We start from the raw sequence: 19,850 nt of genomic DNA, 5'->3' as shown, positions 1-19,850 counted from the left end.
AGTGCAGACGTTTTTGGTTTCATATAGTCTTATTTGTCTATTTTTGTTTTTGTTGCCTGTGCTTTTGCAGTCTTAAGCCATAAAATCTTTGCCTAGACCCATGTCCTGAAGCATTTCCCCTAGGTTTTCTCCTAGCAGTAGTATAGTTTCAGGCCTTACGTTTAAGTCTTTAATCCATTTTGAATTGATTTTTGTATGTGATGACAGATGGAGTCTACTTTTCTTCTTCTTATCAATATCCAGTTTTCCCAGCACCATTTATTAAAGAAGATGTCCTTTCCCCAATGTAAGTTCTTGGTGCCTTTGTCAAAAAATCAGTTTGTGATAAGTACATAGATTGATTTCTGGGTTCTCCATTTTTTCCGTTGGTCTGTGTCTGTTTTTATACCAATACCATGCTGCTTGGTTACTATAGCTTTGTAGTGTATAATATTTATATTTATATTTGAGACAGGGTCTTGCTCTGTCTCCCAGGAGTGCAGGAGCAATTTCAGCTCACTGCAGCCTCCACCTCCTAGACTCAAGTGATCCTCCCACCTCAGCCTCTGGAGTAGCTGGGACTATAGGTGTGTGCCACAATGCCTGGCTACTATTTTTTTTTTTTTGGTAGAGATGGGGTTTCTCCATGTTGTCCAGGCTGGTCTCAAACTCCTCTGCTTAAGTGATCCACACACGTTGGCCTCCAAAAGTGTTGGGATTACAGGCATGAGCTTGCCCACCCTGTAGTATGTTTCGAAGTCAGGTAGGGTCATGCCTCTACCTCTATTCTTTTTGCTCAGTATTGCTTTGGCTATTTGGAGTCTTTTGTGGTTCTATACAAATTTTAGGATTGTCTTTTCTGTTTTTGTGAAGAATGTCATGGTATTTTCACAGGGATTGCACTGAATCTGTAGATTGCTTTGGGTAGTATAGCCTTTTAAATTTAATTTTATTTCTTATTTTTAAATTTTATTTATTTTCTATTTTTGAGGCAGAGTCTCACTCTATTGCCCAGGCCGGAGTGCAGGGGTACGGTCATAGCTCACTGTAACCTTGAACTCCTGGGCTCAAGCAATCCTCCTGCCTCAGCCTCCTGAGTAGCTTGGACTATAAGGTGTGTACCACCACGCCTGTCTAATTTGTAAAATTTTTTTGTTGTGTCTCACTATGTTGCTCAGGCTTGTCTTGAACTCCTAGGCTCAAGTGATCCTCCCTCCTAGGCCTCCCAAAGCACTGGGATTATAGGCATGAATCATTGTGCCTAGCCCTAGTATGGCCATTTTAACCATATTAATTTTTCCAGTTCATGAGCATGGGATGTCTTTCCATTTTGTTGTGTCCTTTCCAATTTCCTTCATCAGTGTTTTGTAGTTTTTGTTATAGAGGTCCTTCACTTCCTTAGTTAACTTTTATTCCTTGGGACTTTATTTTTTGTAGCTCTTGTAAATGGGATCACTTTCTTGATTTCTTTTCTATTTTATTATTGGTGTATAGAAACACTACTGATTTTCATATGTTGATTTTGGTGTCTTGCAACTTCACTGAATTTGTCTATCAGTTCTAGGAGTTTTTTAGTGGATTGTTTAGGCTTTTCTATACATAAGATCATGTCTACAAAGAGAGACAATTTGACTTCTTTTCCAATTTCTTTTTATTGTTTTATTTAATTAATTAATTTTATTTTTTGAGACGGAGTCTCACTCTGTTGCCCAGGCTGGAGTGCAGTGACGCAATCAATGCTCACTGCAAGCTCCACCTCTGGGGTTCAGGCCATTCTCCTGCCTCAGCCTCTCGAGTAGCTGGGACTACAGGTGCCCCCCACTGCTCCCAGCCAATTTTTTTGTACTTTTAGCAGAGATGGGGTTTCACCGTGTTAGCCAGGATAGTCTTGATCTCCTGACCTCGTGATCCACCTGCCTTGGCCTCCCAAAGTGCTGGGATTACAGGTGTGAGCCACTGTGCCCCGCCTATTGTTTTATTTTATTTTGAGACAGAGTCTTGCTCTGATGGCCAGGCTGGAGTGCAGGGGTGTGATCTTGGCTCGCTGCAATCTTTGCCTTCTGGGCTCAAGTGAATCTCCTTCCTCAGCCTCCTAAATAGCTGGGATTACAGGTGCCCGCCACCATGCCTGGCTAATATTTGTATTTTTAATAGAGATGGGGTTTCACCATGTTGGCCAGGCCGGTCTTTAACTCCTGACTTTAAGTGATTGGCCACCTTGGGCTCCCAAAGTGCTGGCATTACAAGCGTGAGCTATTGAGTCCGGCCCCTTCTTTTCCAATTTACAAGCCTTTTATTTCTCTCTTACCTGGTTGTTCTGGTTAGTACTTATAGAACTGTGTCGAATACGACTGGTGAAGGCCGGCATCCTTGTCTTGTTCCAGTTCTTAGAGTAAAGGCTTTCAGCTTTCTCCCATTCAGTATGATGTTAGCTGTGGGTTGTCATATATGGCCTTTATTATGTTAAGGTATATTACTTGTATGCATAACTTGTTGAGAGTTTTTATCATGAAGGGATGTAGACTTTTATCAGATGCTTTTTCTGCATTTATTGAGACGATTATATGGTTTTTGTCTCTCCTGGTATTCTTACCCTGCAATTCCACCTAGGAAACTTCTCATCCATATATAAAGTTTATTGATTTTTTTTTTTTAAGAAACCACCTTAATGAGGTATGATTGGCATGTAAAAGGCTGTACATATTTAAGGTATACATCTTGTTGAGTTTGGGGATAAATATACACCTATGAAACCTTCAACACCATCATGGCCATGAACATATCCATCACCTCCCGAAGTTTTCTCTTGCCTTCTTTATTATTATTATTATTTTTGTTTGTTTTGTTTTGTTTTGAGATGGAGTCTCACTCTGTTGCCCAGGCTGGAGTGCAGTGGCGTGATCTCAGCTCACTGCAACCTCTGCTTCCCAGATTCAAGCCATTCTTCTGTCTCAGCCTCCCGAGTAGCTGGGACTACAGGCACCCACCACCACACCCAGCTAATTTTTATACTTTTAGTAGAGACAGGGTTTCACCATGTTGGTCAGGCTGGTCTTGAATTCCTGACCTCAGGTGATCCACCTGCCTCAGCCTCCCAAAGTGCTGGGATTACAGGTGTGAACCACCACGGCCGGCCTGTGTTTTTTCATTAAGAACACTTAATGTAAGATCTATTATTTTAGCAGATAGTAAGTATACTACTGTACTTACTATACTTAGTATTGTTAGTTCTAGACACCGTGTTGCATAGTGGACTCCAGATTTATCTTGAGTAACGGAAACTTTGTACCCTTTGACCATCACCTCCCTGTTTCCCTCTCCTCCCAGGGCATGGCAACCATTCCTATACTCCTTGTTTTTGTTATTTTGACTATTTTAGATCCCACATGAGTGAGATCATGCATATTTGTCTTTCTGTGTCTGGTTTATTTCATTAAACATAATGCCCTCCAGGTCCAGCCATGTTGTCCTAGATGACAGAATTGCCTTCTTCTTCAAGGCTAAATAATATACCATTGTATGTATGTACTATTTTCTATATCCTGCATCCATCAGTGGGCATTTAAGCTGTTTTCATATTTTGGCTATTGTGAATGATGCTGTCATGAACACAAAAGTGCAGATATCCCTTTGAGATTCTGATTTCAGTTCCTTTGAATATATGGTCAGGAGTGGGATTCCTAGAACATAGGTAGTTCGATTTTTTTTTTTTTTTTTTTTTGAGACGGAGTCTTGCTCTGTTGCCCAGGCTGGAGTGCAGTGGCCAGATCTCAGCTCACTACAAGCTCCGCCTCCTGGGTTTATGCCATTCTCCTGCCTCAGGCTCTCGAGTAGCTGGGACTACAGGCGCCTGCCACCTCGCCCGGCTAGTTTTTTGTATTTTTTTTAGTAGAGACGGGGTTTCACCGTGTTAGCCAGGATGGTCTCGATCTCCTGACCTCGTGATCCGCCTGTCTTGGCCTCCCAAAGTGCTGGGATTACAGGCTTGAGCCACCACGCCCGGCGGTAATTCGATTTTTAATTTTCTTGCTGACAGGTTTCACTCTGTCACTCAGGCTGGAGTGCAATGTGATCATAGCTCACTGCTGCCTTGAACTGCTAGGCTGAAGCAATCCTCCCACCTCAGCCTCCCATGTAGCTGGGACTACAGGTGTGCACCACCATGTCTGGTTAATTTTTTTTTTTTTTGGAGAGACAGGGTCTTGCTATGTTGTTCAGGCTGCTCTTGAATTCCTAGCCTCAAGCAATCCTCCCATCTTGGCCTCCCAAAGCACTAGGATTACAGGCATGAGCCACCATGCCTGGCCTCTATTTCTAACTTTTTGAGGAACCTCCATACTCTTTTCCTTAGCAGCTTTTACATTCCCACCAAGCATGTACAAATGTTCCTGTTTCTCCACATCCTCAACAATTGTTTTCTTTTGTTTTTTTGAGACAGGGTCTCCCTCTGGAGTCCAGGCTGGAGTGTAGTGGCATGATCATGACTCTCTGCCACCTTGACCTCCTGGGCTCAAGCGATTCTCCTGCCTCAACTTTCTGAGTAGCTGAGACTATAAGTGTGCACCACTAGGCCAACACATTTCTTGATTTTTTTTTCTTTCTTTTTTTGTAGAGTTGGGGTCTCACTATGTTGCCCAGGTTGGTCTTGAACTCCTGAGCTCAAGTGATCCTCTTGCCTCGGCCTCTCAACATGCTGGGATTACAGGCGTGAGCCACCTTTCTTTCTTTCTTTCTTTCTTTCGATGGAGTCTTACTCTGTCGCCCAGGCTACTGCTGTGGTGTCATCTCGGCTCACTGCAACTTTTGCCTCCTAGGTTCAACTGATGCTCATGCCTCAGCCTCCTGAGTAGCTGGAATTACAGGCATGCACCACCACACCCAGCTAAGTTTTTGTATTTTTAGTAGAGCCATGTTGGCCAGGCTGGTCTCAAATTCTTGGCCTCAAGTAATCTGCCTGCCTCGGCCTCCCAAAGTGCTGGGACTGCAGGCATGTGCCACCACACAGGCCTGGGTGGTCTTTTCTAAATAATGGCTGTCCTAGCAGGAACTGAGATCATATCTCTTTGTGCATTTGAGCCAGGCTTCTGCTGATGGTTAGTGATGTCGAAGCATCTTTTCATACACCTGTTGGCTAAATTAACTTTATTGAAAAATAATTTATATACAAAAACCTGCACTTGAACAGGCACAATGGCTCATGCCTGTATTCCCAGAAATTTGGGAGGCTAAGACAGGACGATGGGTTGAGGTCAGGAGTTCAAGACCAGCCTGGGCGACAGACTGAGACTCCGTTTCAAAAAAAAAAAAAAAAAAAAAAAAAAAAACAGTAGCCAGGTGGTATGACACGCTCCTATAGTCCTAGCTACTTGGGAGCTGAGGTGGGAGGATCACTTGAGCTTGGGAGTTTGAGGCTGCAGTGAGCTGTGGTCACACCACTGTGCTCCAGCGACAGAGTGAGACTCTGTCTAAAAAACCCCACAAAACTGCATTCATTTTAACTGCATAGTTTGAGTTGTGACAAATGTATACACCCATGTAGCATCACCACAATCAAGATATAATTTCCATTGTCCCTTCCTACTTTGTTTCCCTTTGCAGTCAATGCCCCCACCCCACCCCCTGCCATGCCTAATTGGCATTAGGCAAATGCTGATCTGCTTTCTGACATTACAGATTAGTATTGCCTGTTCTAGAACTTGATATAAGTAGAATCCTACAGGGTCTTTTTGTCGACCTGTTTTTGCTAAGCAAAATGTATTTGAGACTTATTTATCTATACTAGTGCTTGTATCAGTAGTTTGTTTCTGGTTTTGGTTGAGGAGTATCCCACAATTGGTCTATCCAGTCATCTGCCTGTTAAGAGTTATGTGTCAACATGACTAGGCTATCAACCCAGTTATTCAAGCAAATATTAATCTATGTGTTGCTATCAAGGTAATCTGTAGATGTAATTAATATCTACAATCCATTGACTTTGAGTTAAGGGAATTACCCTTGATGATGAGAGTATGCCTGACCCAATCAGTTGAAAGACCTCAGGAACAGAAGCGAGGTTTTCCTGTAGTCCTTCCTGGGGGCTGCAGCTTCAGCTCCTTGCTCCTCCCAGCTTCCAAGCTGCTCTTCCTGATGGCCTGCCCTACAGATTTTAGACTCTCCTGGTCGGTCCTCATAATCACACGGGCCAATTCCTTGCAGTAAGTCCCTGTCAGATAGAACTGTTGGTGAACATTTGGGAACTTTCCAGTTTTAAACAATTGTGAATAAAATGGCTATGAATATTTGAGAGCAAGCCTTTGGATATATGTTTTAACTTTTCTTGGGTAAATAAGAGCGGAATTGCTGGATATATGGTAAGCATATGTTAAGCTTTATATGAAACTGCAAAACTACTTTGACATGCTGTACCCTTTTATTTATTATTTTTATATTTGAGACAGGTTCTTACTCTGTTGCCCAGGCTGGAATGCAGTGGCATGATCATGGTTCACTGTAGCCTTGACCCCCCTGGGCTCAGGTGATCCTTTCACCTCAGCCTCCCATGTAGCTGGGACGACAGGCATGTGTCACCACATCTGGCTGTGCTGTACCATTTTACATTTCTACATATAACGTATAAGAATTCTTGCCGGGCGCGGTGGCTCACGCCTGTAATCCCAGCATTTTGGGAGGCCGAGGCGGGCGGATCACAAGGTCAGGAGATTGAGACCACAGTGAAACCCCGTCTCTACTAAAAATACAAAAATTAGCCGGCACGGCAGGGCCTGTAGTCCCAGCTACCGAGGCTGAGAGAATGGTGTGAACCCAGGAGGCGGGAGCTTGCAGTGAGCCGAGATCGCCAGCCACTGCACTCCAGCCTGGGCTTACAGCTGCCAGACTCCTCGCTCAAAAAAGCACTCCTGCAATTCTCCTGCCTCAGCTCTCTCCCGGAAGCACACCTACAGGTGTGTGCCATCATGCCCAGCTAATTTTTTGTACTTTCTTTTTCCAAGATAGAGTCTTGCTCTATCGCCCAGGATGGAGTGCAGTGGCACAATCTCACCTCACTGCAACTTCTGCCTTCCAGGTTCAAGCAATTCTCTGCCTTAGCCTCCTGAGTAGCTGGGATTACAAGCACCCACACCATGTCCGGCTAATTTTTATATTTTTAGTAGAGACTGGGTTTCACCATCTTGTCCAGGCTGGTCTTGAACTACTGACCTTGTGATCCACCTGCCTTGGCCTCCCAAAATGCTGGGATTTCAGGTGTAAGCCACTGTGCCTGGCCTAATTTTTGTATTTTTAGTAGACATGCGGTTTCACCATGTTGGCCAGGATGCTCTCGATCTCTTGACCTTGTGATCCAGCCACCTCGGCCTCCCAAAGTGCTGAGATTACAGGCGTGAGCCACTGTGCCCGGCCAGTGTATAATAATTCTAATTATTCTACATCTTTGCCAACAGTTGGCATTCGGTGTTAATTGTAGCCATTCTAGTGGATGTATTGTGGCATTTCATTGTGGTTTTTATTTGGATTTTCTTGATGACAAGTGATTTTGAGCTTCTTTTCAAGGTGATTATTGGTCATTTGTAGATCTGATTTTACAAAATGCATGTTCAACTATTTTGTCCATTTTAAAGTTGTGTTATTCTCAGTGAGTTTTGTGTGTGTATGTTTCTTTTTTCTTCTTTTATTTTTTTTTTTAGACAAGGTCTTGCTCTGTTGCCCAGGCTGCAGTGCTGTGGTAACATCATGGCTCACTGCAGGCTCTGCCTCCCTGGCTCAAGTGATCCTCCCACTTCAGCCTCCCAAACAGTTGGAATTACAGGAATGCACCACCATGCTTGGTTAATTAAATTTTTTGTTGTTGTTGTAGAAATGAGGTCTCACTATATTGCCCAGGCTGGTCTTGAACTCCTGAGCTCAAGGAATCCTCCTACCTTGGTCTCCCAAAGTGCTAGATTGCAGGTGTGAGCCACTGCACCTGGCCCTTCTTTTTTTTTAATTTACTGGATACCTGTTTTGTGTCAAATATATATGTTCAAAGATTTTTTTCACTCTAATCTGTGGCTTGCTGTTTCATTTTAAAAATAGGGTCTTTTGGGCCAGGTGTGGTTGCTCACACCTGTAATCCTAGCACTTTGGGAGGCCGAGGTGGGCGGATCACGAGGTCAGGAGATCAAGACCACGGTGAAACCCTCTACTAAAAATACAAAAACTTAGCAGGTGCGGTGGCCAGCGCCTGTAGTCCCAGCTACTTGGGAGGCTGAAGCAGGAGAATGGTGTGAACCCGGGAAGGCGGAGCTTGCAGTGAGCCGAGATCACGCCCCGGCACTCCAGCCTGGGTGACAAAGTGAGACTCTGTCTCAAAAAAAAAAACGTGTCTTTTGCAGGGCAGAAAATTTGAAATTTGAAGTTCTTTTTTTTTTTTTTTCTTTTATGGCTCATGCTTTTGGTGTCTTAAGACATCTTGGCTTAACCCAAGGTAATGAAAGTTGTTTGTTTTTGTTTTAAGTTCTCTTCTAGAAATATTTTATCTTTTACATCTGTCGTACATTTTGAGTTTTTGTGTATGGTGTTAGATAAGGATCAGAGTTTATTTTTCCCCTCAACTGCATATCCAGTTCCTCCAGTACTATTTTTGGAAGAGATAATGTTTTCCTAGTGAATTACTTCGGCATCTTTGTTGAAAATCAATTCACCACATATGTTGTTCTGTTTTTGGACTTTATTCTGCTTCACTGATCTGCATGTCTATCCTATCCTAGTGTCAATGCCACACTGTCTTGATTACTGTATTTTTATAGTAAACCTTGAAATTAGGTAGCATGAGTTAGGATTCTTTTTCTATTTCAGAATTGTTTTGGTTATTCCAGATTCTTTGCATTTTTATATAAATGTAAGATTCAACTTGTTGCTACAAAAAAAAACCTCTTGGGATTTTTATTGGGACTTGACATCACAAATTTTATTCATCCAATTCACAAACATGTTACACCAATTAAAATCTTTAATTTTCCTCAGCAATGGTTTATAGAATTTAGTGTACAGATACGGCACATATATTGCTAAATTTATTATGTATTTCATGTTTTTGGATGCCACAGAAAATGGTATATATTTTGCTAATTAATTAAAAAAAATATTCTCAGCTAAGATTCAGGTACGTATTTTAAAATTTCACCTTGTAATTGTTTCTTGTTGGTATAAAGAAATAAAATTTTTTGTATGTTGACATTCTATTCTGTGTTGCTAAATTCCCTTGTTACAATAGCTTTTTTTACACCTCAAATCATGACACCTGTGAATAAACAGTTTTACTTTTTCCTTTCTCATCTGTGTGCCTGTCATTTCTTTTTTGTGCCTTTTTGCTCTGGTTAGAACCTCTGGCACAATGCTGAATAGAAGTGTTGAAAATAGGCAACCTTGCCTTATTCATGATCTTAGGGGAATCAGTCAGTCTTTCACTTTTAAGTATGTTGTTAATGGTTGGTTTTTCATAGATGTCTTTTATTGGATTGTTTTCTTTCTATTCCTAGTTTGCTGAGTTTTTATTTTCTAATCATGGATGGATATTAAGTTTTGTCACATCTTTATCTATTGAGATGAGCCATTACTTATCCTTTATTTTATGTGGTTAATTACATTTATTAAAAAAATTCAAACCAACCTTGCATTCCTAGGATCAATCCCATTGGTCATTTTATATGCCTCCCCTTCCCCCTAGTGTTTTTTGGTTTTGAGATAGGGTCTTGCTCTGTCACCCAGGCTGGAGTGCAGTGTTGGGATCATAGCTCACTGCAGCCTTTGCCTCCTGGGCTTAAGTGACCCTCCCACCTCAGCCTCCAGAGTAGCTGGACCACAGGCAAGTGCCAATATGCTCATGAGTCTTGTTCACTTTTTGTAGGGATGGGGTCTTACTATGTTGTCTAGGCTGGTCTCCACCTCCTGAACTCAAGTCATCCTTCCACCTCAGCCTCCCAAAGTGCTGGGGTTACAGGTGTGAGCCACTGTGCCCAGCCACTTTTTAAATGTACTGTTGGATTTGACTTGCTTCTCTTTTGTTAAGGAGTTTTGCATTTGTGTTCATGAAGGATAGTGGTCTAAAAAGGTTTTGTTTTTCTCTTTAATGTCTGTGGTTTTGGTATTTGGAAACTGCTTATTTCAAAGTAAGCTGGGAGGTGTTCCCTCTACCACTATTTTTATTTTTGAAAAATCGAGACAAGGTCTCCCCATGTTGCCCAGGCTGGTCTTGAACTCCTGGGCTCCAGAGATCCTCCTGCCTCGGCCTCCCAAAGTGCTGGGATTACAGGCATGAGCCACCATTCGTGGCCCCCTTTATACTATTTTCTGAGCTTTTGTGGGACTGGCATTTTCTTCTGTAGCAATCTCCCCAGTGCTCTGCCTGCAAGAGCAGGGAATTCTCTGGATGGGAGTCCCATCCAGGCTCACCCAGCGCGGTGCCTTCGCTCCTGCACCCTCATCCCCAAAGTGCTCCACACTCCCTCTTCCTTACTCAGTTGCCGCTCTGTCCTGGAACCTGGGAATCATACTAGAATCTTTACTCCAAATGCAACTGATCACAAAGCCCTCCTCTCCTAACATCGCCCAACTCTCCCTGCAGTCCTTGTCTTGGTCCAAGTCTGTATTCCCCACTAGCTGGTGGGCTAAACAAAGACTGGTCACCAGGCTGCTTTGCCAAGTGGCCTTTGGAAATGCAGAGCGTTCAGGATCAAATACCAAGCTCCTGTGCCAGCCCTCATCCAGACACACACTAGGCTGCACCTTCCCTCCAGCCACGCCATTTGTGCAGCTTCGAGTGCTCTCCCTTGCCTTCTCTGGCGGGCCAAGCCCTGCGGGAGCTGCTCCTGCATGCCCTCCCACGAACCCTAGGGCATCTCGTGTGCGCCATGGCCGTCCCTTTCAGGGTATCCCCGCGCCACCACATTCTTCGGAGCAGGGACCTTGTCCTTAGCAGCTGCACCCAGCCCGGGAACAGTGCCGCTGATTAGCACTGCGGCTGCCTGCTGTGAACTCGAACCTCTGCCAGGCACACGGCGCCGTGGGGACCCAAGGGCCGCAGGAGCCCAGCTTTGGACTTCCCCAAGAACGCTCCCGCAAAGCACTGCAAAGCAATTAAGACCTCGCTCTTCCAGCGGCAACACTAGAAACCCCGGCCAGGACCGAGTCTGGACTGCGCCTGCGCGCGGCAGCGTAAGCGGGGCGAGAGCCGGACCAGAGGACGCGGACACCTGAGTGCGCAGGCGCCACCTCCCGGTGGAAAAAACTTCTTCCGAAATTACTTCCGGGGCTGCGGCGCTGGCCGGGGAGGGTCAGGCCGGGTGGGGTAGGAACTCGCCCTTTCTTTCGCAGGGTGCAGGCGGGATGGTGTCAACAGCTTTTGCTCTTTTCATTGTCGTAGTGAGCTATGGCAGCGATGTGAGGTTAACCCGCATAAACCAGACAGTCTGGCATCTCTCTGCTGGGGCTTCAACCAAATTAGTTCCACCGCTCCCCTTACTGTACACGCCCCAGAAACTGTACATCCTTGTCACTGGCCATGACACCATGGTCTGGGCGCATCTCGTAAGGAGCACACTTTGGCTACTGGGACAGGCAGGGGTTGAGGTTAGGAACACTCCAAACAGAAGAGCAGGTGGGCTCTAAGGCTCTTAGGAACGGGCACAGTAAGGGGAGACTTGAGAGAGGGACTGGGTCCAATTTGGGGTTTAGAAAACGGTAGGCGAGCAAAGGGCATGTAAATTTAGACTGAGAAGAGAGAGTTCTGCAGACCTGAAAAGGCCAGGCGTAGGATATGGAGGCAGAGATCGTGGTTGTATCCGCATAGTTGAATTTATGAATTCTGGTGCAGCATTCGTAGCTTGGCTGATAAAAGTTTTTAACTTGTGACACATGCCCTGGACTGCAAAGTGTTAAAGGGTAGATACCTAGTTTCCTAGTGAAATAATGGCCTGCATTCTTCTAAACTTAAAAGTGGTTTTGTTTCCATCATCTTAGTTGGCACTCCCAACCATTTTCCAGTTGAATTTGGCCTTGAGAGGATGCTTTACCGTCTTTACACAGTATAGTCAACTAGGGAGAAGTTTGCATTTTCTGACTTTCAGACCACGGCTCTTACATTCTCCCACCCTTTCACTAGCTGTAGGGAGTGCCCGTTAGACTCTTTATTGTCCCTTCTGAGCTTTACATAAGGCTTGATCCACTGCCCATTAGTTAGTTTCTATCCTGAGTCTGTCCTCCAGACCTTGAATCCAGACGCTCTGACTTGCTAACTTCATGATTCAATAGCAAGGGTCAGGAGATTCCCCACTTGCCATTCTTTTAGGCCATATGGGTGCTGCCGTATGCTTAATTGTGCATGGTGCTTTTCTAAGTACTGTTTACTATATTTTAGAGTCAGTTTGTATTACTAAGTGATCACAAAACAGAAGAATGGAGATAAATTTGCCTTGCAAATGACTTTTTCTGCTTTTGAGTTTCCTTTTCCATTGCTGACCATCAAAAAGATACTTGGCCCATAATAGATGCTGAATAAGTATTTGATGAACAGATGACAAAGGGTAGCAGTCAGGCTGTCCTGAGAACCAGAAGGCTTTTCTGAGGAAGGGGAATGATTTTCCAAACTTAATTTCATCCTCTACCTTGACAGTCTCACGTCCCGTTGTCTGGCACCTGATTCCCTTAGTTGATCTGCTCTTCCTTAAAAGCACCCAAGTGGCAGCCGACCAGTGAGTTCAGGATAAAGACACCCAAGATAAATGTAATGGACCCAGAGGACAAGCTACAGAGGCAAGAATCTTTTTAGACATGACCTAGTATCTAATTATGGCTGATGAACATTTTCATCCTTTCAAATACTTAAAGAACCACCAGGACTTTTAAGTAGTTAGAATCACTTACAGTTTTCAAGGCCTAATCAACAAGCTTGTAGCTTTTACAGGGTCCCTATAACTATCTTTCCTCTCCTTTTTGGCTTTGGCATTTGATAGTTTTGGCAGCATTATATGTCAATTTAGACTTGTAGATCTAGCCAAAAATCGTGGGCTAGGGTTGGCCTGGACAGGTTTGGCTGGTGGCAAATATGATATAGGGAGTTTCTCTGGCTTTCTAGATTTAATTCATGTTACCCCACAAGCATGGATATTTTGGAAAGTGGTCTGATGTACTTAGCTGAAATTTCAAAAGGTACTAAAACATTATTTCCAGTGGGGGGTTGTGGGGAGGGGAAAAAGTCCCTTAATAAAGCCAATGTTTTAGAGAATGAAAAACTTATTTCTTAGGTTGTCACTTGTCATTAGAAAATGGGCACTTATGCCCAAAGTCATTACTTCTTCAAATTTAAAAACTTAAAATTGCAATCCTGCGCCAAATCCTTTCTTCCTTTATCTGATTTACACGTTAGTGGGAATAGATAACCCTTGGGCTGAGCCAACAAACACAAATACAATTTAATAATCTGTAGTAAAGAAAGTTTTCAATGTAAGGCATAGTTTGTGTCAGGAAACACTATCATCTAAAGACACTTTACTTGATGAACACAGTGCCTAGGGAATAAACCTAGAAATTCTCAAATACACTTTTGTTTTGACTGAATAAAATCTCATGATTTCTGGCAAAACCAAAATCTAAAGAAAATCAACTTTTACATTTACTAGGTTGAATCATATGAAATCGCTGACCATTTTTGACCAAAAGGTGATTTGGTGCCCCCTCTTTGAATTGTCAGCAAAGGAAGGAACAGCTTTACTGTTTAAAAAGTCTGATGAAGTTGTGGAAAATTTTAACCATGGCAGAGGAGGGAAAAGCTTCACTGTTTAATAAATCTGATGAAGCTGTGGAAGATTTTAATCACGGCTCCTTGTGACTGGACTACACTCAGGGCTGAACTGAGGAGACCACCATCCTTGGTGAGTTTCTTGCCCAGGGAAGAGAGAGGTCTGGAGTTTTGCTGATTAATCAGCATCTCAAAACAGTTGGGGAAAGGGGACTCCTCTTCAAGTATCCATGAGAAAGTTATTTTGTGTCACCTAACTATAGAATCAGAATTCCAGGTCCCTGGGTCATGTGTCAGAAGTATATGCATATTAATGAAAACTCACCATTTAATATGTGTTAGGCTTAGAGATGGAATTTAGCTAAGATGAATCAACTCCATTTGCCTTGTAGCCATCAGAATATTTTTTTTGCCTTTGAAATAACTTAGGACCGAGGCAGCTATAGCAGTTCCCAGAAAGCTGAAACTGCAAAGGCAGTAGTACATCTACACAAGGCAGACAAGAATGGCACCCTAGCGCCTGAGAGTCATGGGATGGAAACCTGCATTAAGGTACACACACGTCTGTGTCTTAATACTTTTCTGTGTTTCTGGCAATCAAATTTCCTCATACTCAGGTACTCTGAATACTTAGTGCAGGGGTTAGAAGTAGTCTCTGTTAACAAGTGTTCCTCGTTTGATAAATCTGGCCTGTGAGGTCTGCAAAATATTCCAGGGGGATAATATTTGCCCCTGAACTTGTCATAGTCTAATGAATGAAACTCAGTCCACATCAGAGAAGCTGATATCAGAATATTAACACAGTGGGCTTTCTTCAATTACTACTTGTCTGCTAGTAGCCATGTTATTATTTGAAAGCTAATAGAAAAGTAGAATGGCTTCTGCTTCATAGCTGTGGACAATAGCATGTGACTGGTTTTGTTGACAGAGATATATCAATCATATACTTTTGAAAGAAACTGAGTCAGACTTTGTACAATGAGAAACAAGTGAATTTGATCAGGTGGAGGGGCCCCTGTCATTCACGGGCTTTTAAAGAAGGTTTCACACATATTCACGTGTTTTGAGTGAGACATGTCCTTGGACGCACACTGGACATGATTGCTGAAGCCAGGTCAGTAGAAACCATTGAAGTTTATTGGCGGTCACAATGCTTACACTGTATGCAGCAAACACCCTTACAAGTCTATCCGCAACCTGATCACGCAAGAAAGGATTCATCACACAGTCGCCAGAGGAGAAGGGAAAAAAATTAACAGGCTTGTTTCTGGGGGTAGAGGAGAGAAATAAAAATAAAACCTAATTGATGAGTGTCCCGTGGGCAAGAGCTGAACTAGAGATGTGTACAACTAGCAGCAACAGTTGTGGAAAAAGTACAAGGCAAATAGCTTTCTCCATTAATTTTCCTCTGTAGGTTATTTCTTTTTTTAATATTCAAAACATTTATTATGGTTTTCATTTTATAAAAATGTATATTTTTTAAGGGGTGGGAGAATGTTAAATACTTCATGCTAGGTAGACCTTGTTATTAAGAACCCCTCCACTGTAGTAACTTCCTCCAGTTCATACATTCATGAGTGCAGGGTACATATATAAATATCCACACGCATACATCCACACACACTGCCTCGAGGGCTGGGGAAGACTAAAATTTATTGGCCACACACAGCAGGGCCTCTGGTGGACTCACCCACATTGCTCCACAGGAGAGCAGTGGGCTCACTTCCTTCTCTCTGGTCTCTACCTTCACAGAGACCAAGAACCCTACAACACGTCGTTAAATCCAACTTTTAAAAGCAAGAGGCATCTGTCTGAGGATGAGGGTAAGCAAAGTAGGAAAGAGGATGGAGATAAGAACACCAAACACTTTTAGCTGGAGTTATTTATCACTGCAAGGGGCTAGGGACCCAGGGCAGAATCTATATGGTCCAAGGGGAGGGACGGTGTTCTGGCATGGCTTAGAGTTCCTAATAACAAGGGTTAATACAGTAACAGGAAGTGATATTTCTGGGTGAGGACAGGGCAATACGAAAAAATATACATTTGGAATTTTAGCTTTTTTTTTTTTTTTTTGCCTCTCTACTGTGTCACTAAATATATCTCTGCACTCTCACACATCCTTGTCCAGTAAAGCTTCAGGCCACCAGAATACACATTTTCTTCACTCGCATACACAACCCCTCACATCAGCATTGGTGCACTAGACTCTGTAAAAATTTTTCAGTCACACTTTTTGTTTTTAAACTTGAGTCAATATAAACCTTGTTCAAAATGTTATGAAAAAATGTACATGTTTATACAAGGCAGGTTGTGGCAGGACACTAGGGGTTCTCCCCCCTTGGGTGGCCCCAGGAAGAGAGGCTGGAGTCTCAGTTTGTGTCTCTTATCTCCTCCCACCACCCTTCCCACCCAGTCCCCCAGGAACCAGCAGCGCCCTGCCCCCTAGTGAGTGCACTCACACCCCTATTCCCTGGGGATGTAGCTAGTTGACCTTTGCCATTTTCCCCACACCCCTGGAGAAAAGAGCCAGGATCAGCCAGGCCCTCTCCCTTGCAATTGTTCGCCCCTCTGGGCCAAACCAAGGGACGCTGCTCTGTACAGGTAGAGTCCAAGGAGGTGTCAGCTCATCATGTCATTGCTATTCACGCCATAAGTGGAATTCTTCATCGAGTCGTTGACTTCTCGACGGAATGCTGACAGGTTCTGGGTGAACCTGCAGAGAGGATGCATGTGGGTTGGGGGAGGAGAGTGGCGGGGGTGGGGGGAGGTATTTGCCTAACAGGTTTTTTTTTTTTTTTTTTTAAACCATGGGAAGTAGAATGTATGAATTGATGGGTTCTGTTTCAAAGATCAGTTAATTTCAGTCTTAAGACTCTAAGAGAAAGTTGGCCTAGAGATCTGGTCAAATCTGGGGCCCTGAGGGCTACCATGGGCTCATGGCAGCCCAAAAGAAATCTCACTGACAGAGGTAGGAAGTTGCCCTCACACGTGAGGGCAGTAAACCAATGAAGTCATCTCATTTCTTAATGCAGCAAGACCAGGTGGTGTAGTGCCGTGCTGTCCAATAGGGCAGCTGATAACCGCATACGGCTACCGAGCCCCTAAATTATGGCCAGTGTGACTGAGAAAATGAATCCAAATTAAATACAATTTAACATTCAGCTCCCCAACTGCATCTTAATTTTAAATTAAAATGCCTTATTTTAAATTAATTAAAATTAAATAAAATTTAAAAATTAATTGCAAAGCCCAGATACACAATGCAGTTATTGGAAAATCCCTAGGTATGTCTGAAACAATCTGGGTATTATGGGAACCTACTTTGTCAACTGTAAATTTATGAAATCTAAATACAGATCAAGTATTTCTGATGAAAATATATGAACTAACATATGCTGTTAAATGTAAAGTACACAGGATTGTGAAAATGTAGTACAAAAAGAATGTGAAAACCCACAATTTAAAAATATTGATTACACATTGATACAGTATTTTAGATACAATGGGTTAAATAAAATATATTATTAAAATGAATTTTGCCTGTTTAACATGGCTCACTTTTCTATTGGATAGCACTGCTTTAGATGGCCTCCAAACACAGATGTACAAACACTTTAAAGGAACTGCCTGTTTCGTTGATTTGAAAAATAGCAATTGAGGTTTCTAGGCAGGACGCTCTATACTCACCTGTCTCTGTTTTTCGTAAGAAGATTTCGCTCAATGCCTTCCATCAGGTTCTCAAAACACAGGTGCATGGCCTGCTGCTTCTCTGGTGGCTGGCTGTTCACGATACTGTTCCTTAGGTCAGAAAAATACTGTGGGGCAAGGAGTGGAACAGAAGGTAAGAGAAGCAGGGGAAGGCAGATTAGCCCTCTGTCATCTGCAGGGTTGAAGAATGTTTTTCTCTAAGGAGGAATGGAGTATCTACTAAAATTGGACACTTAAAAAAAAAATTCAGGCAAGCACTTGTGGGATAATATGTCTTCATCCTACTAAGAAAATAAAGAATTTTTAAATTGTAAAGTACTTTAAAAGGGTCATCTGATCCAGACCTTTCTTTTATCGGAATCTCAAGACTTGTTTATAGCAGAGCTAGAACTGGAACTTAGGTTTTAGGTCCTCTGATACCCAGGTACATTATTTCCTTGAAAGGTTTCTTTTACTGCCTAGGGGAAACCCTCCTTTATCCTGTGTCTGTGAGCTACCACACATGCTGACTTCTAACAGTTAAGTGATTATATGATATTGAAAGCACAAATGTGAATTGAAAGGGACATGCTCAGTAAATGACCCATTTTCCCTGTTTCACCACCGTGGGGTGTTTCTATACGCATTTCTCCCAGTGCTTGGTGATAGCAAGTGCGTGGTTTTCACTGCTTCTGGGGTTGGCACCAGGGAGCCGGCTCTCTCACCTTTTCATTAAGCAATATCAAGCCAAGTAGTGGTCGGGACATAGACCACTGGTTCCTACAGTCTTCAAAGATGATGATGTTCAGCACCGTGGACAGCATCTGAAAATAGAGAATTTGATGCAGTGACCTAATGTACTGCTACCCAAGATAAAACGACAGATTCCAAATACAGGAGTATATTAGGCTGAAGGCCTTTTCTGTATAGGGTAAATCAGACAAATAGTTTGTGAAGCTTCATCTGAGTCTTATATTTCAAGGTTACCTTTTCTTCTAAGATACTCATTTCCTTTCTTATTCTTAAAATTGGTTTGATTACTTCACTTACAAATGGATCTTTCCAGGTCACCCCAACTTGTGGGGAATGGGATGGGGTCACGTAACAAAATTACAGTAAGCAAAACCACCTTGCATGATCCCTTCCAGGTACTCAGAGTTGACAGCTTTATGACATTTTGTGAACGTGATGGAGTTCTGAATTATTTCTCTGCTTCTTTAGAGAACAGTGTGGACAAAGGTAATACTGGCTAAAATCTCAATAGTTACTGATCCCATTTCCTTATCTATTTTCATCTAGCATGTATTTCTGTAAGTTACTTCAAGACACATACAAATAAAATAAAAGCAAGCATATGGTTTGATCTCTCTGTGGCCAGTTATTTCCTTCTGTCTTACATTCTTGTTCCTGTTTTGTAAACAGGAACGCAGGCCTTTAGAAAGCTGGATGCTGCTAACTCTTGCTCTATTTATAGCAGTGGGCGAGCGAAGTAATTTTCACGGATAGAGGATAGTGCTCATGAGATGGGTCCAGGGCACAGGGGTCGTTGTGACACTCAAGAATAATAATCCAGAACCTGAGTTTTTTCTACATCCAGTGATTACCTGGCAAACTCAAAATCCACTGCAACTTTAAGACACGGACTTCATCTCAGCAGCAGGAACCTGATGAGATGTTACGTTAATCATGTGTGGGCTCCCCTGTCTTGCACAGGTCCTTCCTCTGTGGGACACCCCATCACTGCCTCCTATGCCTCCACTTTCTTACCTGCTGGATCATCTCTGGATGCTGCTGCATGATGTGCAGAAAGCGGTCGCTCTCCTGGTTCAGGGGTGTGGTCCTCTTCTTGGTGCTACGTGATAGCTGCTTGAAGAGGTATGTTACAATATGGTCCAGGCAGGAGCAGCAGCCTGTGCATACCATGGTGTCTGTAAGAAAGAAAGGTAGGGGTAGGGCAGAGCTACTGATGGTGGCCTGAGCAAATATGGACTATCTTTGGGTGAGATCCATTAGGGTACTGTGGCCAATTCAGCCAAGGCGGTTGCTCAAGATGACTCGTGTTAACCTCTCACCCTCATTGTATAGCAGGGCTCAATTTCTATGTTTGAAAGTGAGTATGTGGTAATAAAAAATACCGAAATTATTGGCTCAATGTGTTGTGGATGTACATACGTCTTCTGCCTCACACAAAATAACAAACAGTTCGATTCAGCAAGTGCTTCTTTTGTGCCAGATTTTGTTCTAAGTACCTTATAGGTGTTATCTCTAATTTATCCTCTCAAGAATTCAGGAAGTAGGTTTTTTGTTTTACACATGAGGAAACTAGAATTAGGAGAGGTTATGCATCGGCCTAATGATCAACTGCTAGTAACTGCAGGAGCTGTGATTAGAATCCAAGAAGCCTGGCTTATGA

General features: G+C 43.0%; 1 protein-coding gene and 2 long non-coding RNA genes across 6 annotated transcripts in view; 2 read left to right on the top strand and 1 right to left on the bottom strand.

The window, feature by feature from the left end:
- LOC116276339 overlaps positions 1 to 19,850 on the top strand; it is a 34,970-nt gene that overhangs the window by 2,842 nt on the left and 12,278 nt on the right. The window lies entirely within an intron of this gene.
- LOC110743916 lies at positions 8,342 to 16,438 on the top strand. The gene is made up of 2 exons (XR_002523725.1): positions 8,342 to 13,883; positions 14,180 to 16,438. It is a non-coding gene; the product is annotated as an uncharacterized LOC110743916 (long non-coding RNA).
- Positions 14,866 to 19,850, bottom strand: part of XPO7 (exportin 7) — an 89,117-nt gene continuing 84,132 nt past the window's right edge. For 2 of the 4 annotated variants that reach the window (XM_009212630.4, XM_003902494.5), the window contains exons 25-28: positions 19,205 to 19,365; positions 18,163 to 18,261; positions 17,438 to 17,565; positions 14,866 to 16,463 (exon numbers count right to left, since the gene is read on the bottom strand). In XM_009212630.4, coding sequence (XP_009210894.1) covers positions 16,370 to 16,463; positions 17,438 to 17,565; positions 18,163 to 18,261; positions 19,205 to 19,365 — 482 coding nt within the window. In that variant the 3' untranslated portion in view covers positions 14,866 to 16,369. The remainder of the gene's footprint in view (positions 16,464 to 17,437; positions 17,566 to 18,162; positions 18,262 to 19,204; positions 19,366 to 19,850) is intronic. The other 2 variants (XM_031669418.1, XM_003902493.3) reach the window with 1 other exon arrangement.

Source organism: Papio anubis, chromosome 8, assembly GCF_008728515.1.
Source record: "Papio anubis isolate 15944 chromosome 8, Panubis1.0, whole genome shotgun sequence".
NCBI classification, from domain to species: Eukaryota; Metazoa; Chordata; class Mammalia; order Primates; family Cercopithecidae; genus Papio; species Papio anubis.
Note: the sequence above shows the minus strand (reverse complement) of the source record. Positions and strands in the feature narration are given on the sequence as shown.